Source organism: Rhinolophus sinicus, linkage group LG03 (assembly GCF_036562045.2).
Source record: "Rhinolophus sinicus isolate RSC01 linkage group LG03, ASM3656204v1, whole genome shotgun sequence".
NCBI classification, from domain to species: domain Eukaryota; kingdom Metazoa; phylum Chordata; class Mammalia; order Chiroptera; family Rhinolophidae; genus Rhinolophus; species Rhinolophus sinicus.
The window spans coordinates 151,050,878-151,057,891 of NC_133753.1; the positions used below are offsets into that span (position 1 = coordinate 151,050,878).

At 47.3% G+C, this 7,014-nt stretch overlaps 1 protein-coding gene across 2 annotated transcripts in view; it reads right to left on the reverse strand.

The window, feature by feature from the left end:
• The window catches only part of IQGAP2 (IQ motif containing GTPase activating protein 2), a 267,396-nt gene extending 260,666 nt beyond the window's left edge, over positions 1-6,730 (reverse strand). The window contains exon 1 of one of the 2 annotated variants that reach the window (XM_074328812.1): positions 6,712-6,730. Coding sequence is in view for 1 of the 2 variants with exons in the window: in XM_019728145.2 (XP_019583704.2) it covers positions 5,702-5,747 (46 nt within the window). In the remaining variant the exon portion in view is untranslated. Of the gene's footprint in view, positions 1-5,701; positions 6,071-6,711 lie in introns of those variants that run through there. The other variant, XM_019728145.2, reaches the window with a different exon arrangement.
• Positions 6,731-7,014: the final 284 nt, after the last annotated feature.

Consider the following 7,014-nt stretch of genomic DNA (forward strand, 5'->3'; position numbering starts at 1 on the left):
GGCTGGAGTCTGTAAGGTTCCAGCGAGGGTCCACGCCTACCTCTTGGTATTTGTTGAATGCCATGAGTTCCAAAAGCATAATTATTATTCAGTAACTTCTGACCTATCCTGAGCAAAACTATCTGACAAACCAGCCCATCCAAAAAACTTCCCAAACCTAGAAATATGGTGAAGAGGCCTGAGCAGCGGAGAGAGAGAGAGTCCCCAATGCACACCCCCCCAAACCTCACCCCACCCTCCTGCAAGTTTCCAGCACCTGCACTCCAACCACCTTTAACCATCCCACTATTCCCCACTTCACTGGGCCACTCACCAATGAAAGTCTAATGAAAAGGTTTTAAAAAATTTACTTCATGAGAGACTGAATCAAGCTACTCTCCGCAAGACAACTCTAATTGCCCTTAGTTGCCTACAAATAAAGGATTCCATGGTCGGTTGCCTTCCAGTTGCATTGCCTTCTACAGCATCTATCCACACACCTTAAGCTTCAACCCCACCAAACTACCCACACAGCAAATACACTGAAATGCCTTTTTATCCCCCTCTCATCTTTCTTCAAGGTCATGTTCAAATTCATAAACTTCATGATGCCTTCTCATTGCCCCATCCAAATCCGTCAATCACTCTCATGTCTTCCACAGATCTTCGAAGTGCATTAATAGAAGTATAAACATTATTCTTTATCTTCCAGATTCTCTTATAAGCCGTAGCCATCTTAGTCATTTTTCCTTTGTCCACAACACATTGTACATGTTAGGTGCTCAATTAATTGAAATAACTACAATTTGTTTAGTACTATGTGCCAGGAACCACATCAGCTACTTCTATAGGAATATAAAACACCAGTCTTCAAAGTACAGAAGAAACCCCCAAGGCTACAACGGCAACCAGTGGCCAAGTCAGAATTCAAGCCCATATCTACTCAACTCCAAAGCTTTCGTCATTTCACGGACACTGTTCTGCCTTTGAATGGAGAAAAATACAATAAAACAGTAAAATGAAAAAGTATTGGCTCACTGGTCAGTCAACCCACTACAAGCTTCTGCCTGATCTCTCAACCCCAGCGGTTAAGACATGGCCAGTATATGGCTTAAAGTGTGTTTTACAAATTATCCTATTTGGAATCAGTGGAGCACGCCACTACGTTATGGAAAAGCCTTTCATTTCAGTGCTTCATAGTGAGATGGGAGGTGTATTCGTAAAATTTTTGATGAAGTCTAGATGTACTCTATAAAAAACCTATGCTTTTCCTTGGGGGGGGGAGGTGGGGTAAATAAAGCAAAATCAACTTTAAAGAACACTATACATCTACTTTTAAGAACACACTATCCAAATGGCTACAGCGTTCTGCAGTTTGATAAAATCGTGACAAACACCTGAAACATAAAGAAGGGTGAAACCCCTACCATTGAGTCAAGGGAGGTAAACTGGCAATAGCTGGTTGAGAAAAGACTTCAGGTTTGAACAGCACTGGCTTTCAAGTTCCTACTGTCATCAACTAGCTGTGTGGCTTTGAGTCAATATCATGGATTTCAGCTTCTTTGTGAAATGGGGAAGCCACTGGTCCTCTCAAAGATAATGATGAGCAGAAGATAATAGCACATGAAAAGCACTCAGCTCTTAGTAAGCTCATAAACCTTAATTCCACACCCCATGCGGAAATGCCTACCTACCCTAGAGGACTTACCTGACTATCAAATCAGAAGTTGAGGGGCCTTTCTCTTTTGGATACCATGAAGACTTGGTGTGTTAGCTATGTTTGTATAGTAACCTTTTAAATAAAATGAGCTGTTAAAAAGCTTGTGGAAGTGAGACAGTGCGGGGCAACAGCAAAGGGGTTAGCTAACATCCTACATACTACTAAATTCTAAAACAAACTCGATATTACAAGCTTAAACCTTACCAAACAAGTCATTTTGACTACCAACATGTGTAATTAAAGTTAAAAGCATACTAAAATAACACTTTAGCTGTTGACCTTAGAGATCCTTGTCAAATGCTCAACTGAAACATTAGCATATGAAGGAGTGACTTGACTTTTGTCTGCTAAAGAGGGCATCACATGGCAACACTGCACAGAGCTCGAACCTTCTGCAGTTCAAATGAAAACACTGCTAGAATGTTAGAGCCCAGCTGAGCTAAACCCAGATGCATTCCATCCTGTTTTATATACCCTAGTTTAACTGGTTCAGAACGTAAATGTCTTCATCTCAGGTGGATACCGGGAAAGGGGCAAGAGGTTTAGTTATGTTGCCTACTCCAATATTTCAGTTACCAGGTGATTTAAAAATCCTGCCACTGAGACAAGAGCAAGAAGAGCACTGTTCAAAAGCTTATAACATCAGCCAGAACCTTCCTCCACAACACACACACACACACACACACACACACACACACACACACCCACGCACTCACCACCCGCTGGGGCGCCACCCACTGCCTATGTTGCACTTTTTGGAAAAAACCAACAGTGAAACATTGATCACTATTAAGTTTACAATGTTTCTCATGAGAGGAAAGAAGTTCCCCAGAGGGTAGAAAACGGCAGCTGTTGCTACATGCACATTGATTATAGACCCACAATAGGCACTTACTGGTAAATGTTGATTAAATTATCAGTGCTAAGTCTAGTAGTCACAAAGCCCCCCTTTTGCTCTTACTGATCTTTTTAACTGTCAGGTAACTGGAACGAGATTTTTGACAGATCATGGTGGCAAAATGTTTTCAAAATTACTTTGAAAAATACATCATAGTTCATTGCAACAGCAGAAAAGTTATTTGTGAATCATACATACTAAAGCATGAGTGTCACTTAAATTTGGTTTTTGATAGAGATTCTGGTTATAATATTATATACTATTCTGGTTATGTCTAAATTAGTATAGCAGTTTCCACCTGTCCCGTTTTCCATTTCTTCCCTGCAGAACTGCACTCGTGAGCTGATATTTTAACTTTGTTCTGTAGTAACATCACACCAAACAACTTCACAGGTTGCAGGAGGAAGTAGCCACATGAAAGCAGGGAGTAAATAGAAAGTGGTCTATTTAATTTTAATGCAGTGCTCCAGTGTGCAAATCAGGAAGACTTCAGCAACCTCTCGTCAGAAATCTGAGAAGGGTGCCTTCAGGGAGAACTCATTGAGAAATCCCTCAAGTACAACTTACTCTGTAGTATTTTACACTCAGCCTGGTGGAAAGGACAGATACCATAACAGCCCCAAGCTGAGTTCATTTACTCTGTACAAGAAATACTGAATTAAGTGACATTTCAAAGGGAGGGGGAGAGACGACAGAAGACCAGACTTAAAACAAGTACAACAACTTAATTCAAACTACCAAAAAGTGGTTTTTAAAGCCCACTGTCAAATATCTTTTACTCAGAATATACCTATACAGCACTGGAACTGAAATTACAACAATGTATATAGGGAGAGTATTGGGACTTTGCTTATTTTTAAATGTGGAGGGAAAGCCTGTTTGGTATAGTCTGAGGTTTTATTGAACCTGTACTTACCAAACCCTCAAACAAGAAAAAGCACAGTCATGCAATGCAGCAAGGACAATCCTGCAATATCCTTCCCCAGCCTTCCTGAGAAGAGCTCAGAGCTAGTGAGTCTTGTGTTAAGGTCCAGAAAGCCAACAAGAACCAGAAATTATACATTCTAATACATCACACCATCCCCTTTTGCATGAATAGTCAATCTTAGGTAGTATTTATTAACACGAAGGTATATTCCACTAGATATCATTTTAAAAATAAACTATGAACATACACCATTCATGAATCTGGTATCAAAATTATAGAAATGTTCACTTTAAGGATATTACAGACGTTTCCATTGAAAACTTAACATTTTCAGGTCATCATAAAGTCTGGAAACTGGCACATATTTTCCTATTTTTTACTACCTTAAGTGACCAAAGAATGCCAGCACTTCATGAACTGGGGGTAAATAGGTGAGGCCAACAAGGTGGCACATTATACCAGACTCAATGAGAAAAGTGGGACGATGATTTCCAAAGTACGTGACCGTGCTCTTCATGCTTGCAGGAGCTGAACCTCCTGGACTGCTGCCAAAGCCACAGGTAATAGTGAAAGAAAATGAATCAACATCACAGATGCACACGCAGAAGCGGATGGAAATGCTGCATTAATGTACTACACTCGTTGCAACTTTGCACCAACACTGGACGCCTCCTCAGATGACACACAGAGCAGACCATAGTTTAAAATGTGATATCAAAAACCACTTTTTGTGTATATGTGTCTATTTCCCACTCTTGATCATCTTATAATTTGGCACGATGATACTACTCTCTATGTTCTGGGAACGTGTCACATATATAAAGGGCTTTCACCAACCTGAGGGTGACACCACACACACTGGATGAGCACAGTGTGTCTCCTTGCACTCAAGGAGCGAGGCTGTCTGTGTGGTTTCCCAAAGTGCAAACTAAAGCTGCAATGAGCTGGGTCTTGGCTAACTGCTGAATGCATTTCCCTAAAGTACAGAGGCTGTGGCTGACTCCTCCCTCAGGCTTCCTCCTCACCGCCTGACACCAACAGGGTCACATTGGAAACCGAACTTCCCATCTCTGACACTCCACTCCAAGACTGGTGGGGAGGAAGGGGAAGGTAAACTTGCACACATAGACGACTCCCCCTTTTTTATTATGGCAAGTCTGTGGCCCTCCCACTCAGCCAGAACCACAAAAAAACAACCCTGCAGTAGGTATCACCTTAATCCAAACTTGATACCTTTGCCACCAAGGCCAGCCTGGGCAAAAGATTAACCTGTGGTCCTTGGCTATGGCTCACTAACCGGGCCAACCCTAAAGAGAGAGAGCGCCAACTTTCTGTTTGTTTTAGAGGAAATACTTCCTGGCACATGTTTAGTAAAGACTCTGAACTCTGCACATGAAGCCACGTGGTTGGTGCTAATCTGGCTCCATCCACTCCAGATCCGCCTTTAAAGCAACCTCTTTGAGAGGGCAGCCCCTGGCTGGGTAATCGACACCGTCTCGTTCCAGTCACGCGGGCTCCTCTCCCCGCTGCAGTCCTCTCACGGGCGCGGCACAGTCCTGGCAGTGTCAGAGGGGAACAGGGAGGAGAGATGCTGGGGCCGCAGGGGTCCCCTTCGGCGGCAGCAGGAAAGGATTCATATCTGTGGGGCACAAACTGGCTTTTTCGGCTCGTGAATTCCGAGGGAGCGGGGTAGGAGATGCCTGCCCTTCCAGGAAACCCGACTTTGCCACTAGCAGAGTGCGCGGGCACACAACTTGCTGCGCCCACCTGTAGCTACAGCAAACAAAACTTCACCTTCTGAGTTGGAAGAATCCGGTCCCTTACGCCACCCCCTGGCCCACACCGGCAGCGGCCTGCAGCTCCGCGGGCTCCTCACCTGATACCCCTGAACCCCTAACCTGGTCTGTCCCATCACGCAGACCCAACGCGGCCCGCGCGCCGGGGTGGCGTTGGCGGGGTAGAGAGTTGGAATTGCCTACTAGGGATTAGGAATTTGTGGGGACGCCGCTCACTACCCTTTGCAATTCCAACTCGCAACTTTGCAGCCACACAGCCGCTGCCCTCCCGTCCCCTCCGAGGCGCGCACCCAGCTCCCTGGGCTTCTCCAACGCGTTTCGGGGTCGGGGGGTGGGTGGGAGCCAAGGGTGGCGGCGGCCTAAGCGCCCAGCGTACTTACAGCCATAGCGCGGTCTCTGCAGGGACGGCAGCTCCTCGTGGGGCATCCTGCGGGGGTCTGGGGGCCCGCCCGGGGCGCGCCCCCCGCGGCTTCCCTCGCTGGCCAGGCTCGCCGGCTCCGCGCCCCCACCGGCGCACTCGTATCCGGCCTCTCGCTGCCCTCCTCTGGCCGCCCCGAGATGGGCGACCGGCTCCCTTGGTGCTCCCTCGCCAGCGCCCGCTGCAGCCGCCGCGCGCTGACACTGGAGCAAAAGTGAACTCTCCTCCCTCGCTCCCTCCCGGCCGCCGCTGCCACCTCCCTCCGCAGGTTTCCTTTCTCCTCCAGTCCGTCCCCGTTATCCACCGCGCTAGGAGCGCGCCGCGGAGCAGCGACCCCTACCGCGCGCGAGGAGCAGCGCCGGGACCGTGTGGACCCGCCCCTGCCCGGCCTGGCCCAGGGGTGGAAGGAAGGGGCTGAGCGGGTCGCCCCGCCGGAATACCCTGCAGCTGGGGCCTGCGCACAGCTGGCAGCCTAGGGGCTAAGGCTGCCCCGCCTGATGTTTCACTTCTGGAGCACTTAGAGGGTGGAAGTGAATCTACGCGGGCAAGAGCAAGAAAAACCGCAGAAGACACTGGCAGCCCCAGTCGCCTGGGGCGTTGCTCCGTTACAAAAGGACGAACAGCGCGGTTCCTTTTCCTCTGGGGAGACTGAGCGTTTTTTCCCCTTCGAAAGTTGTCTCTGTGCCCCCTTGACTACAAAATACAAGGTCCCCCTCTCATGACAAGAAACTGAGAGCGTGTGCATGCGTGTTTGCTGGAAGAGCGAGATAAACACTACCCAAGCAACCATTCAAAACACAAACAAGTGCGAGTCAACCACGGCTCACCTTCGCACTCCACCCCCCCACCCGCGGTACAAAGCTATCACCCAGCCCTGCTGGGGTCGCACACACAAAACCCTTTTCCGGCTAAGCTTTTAAGGAAATTAAACCACATGTGGCTGTTTTAAAAGGGGGGTTTCCATGCGGTCACCTGGAGCTGTTTTTCTCTTTATGCCTCGGAGAGATACGATCTGACGGAATGTGGGTCTCTTGTATACCAGGATCCTCACCTGCTTGTCAAAGGCGGAATGTGTAGGCGACCAGATGGCTGGCAAAATAAAATAACTGAAATAGAATTATAAGAGATTTAGTTGAGGAAAAGGTGGCATAGTGACACTAACCGTTTTTAAGTATGCAAAGATACAGAGAGGAGCCAGCTGTGTTTCCATTTCATATGGGCGATGTAGTCCTCAAACTGGTAGAAACTCAGATTCTGGGGCCCCACCCTCAGAGC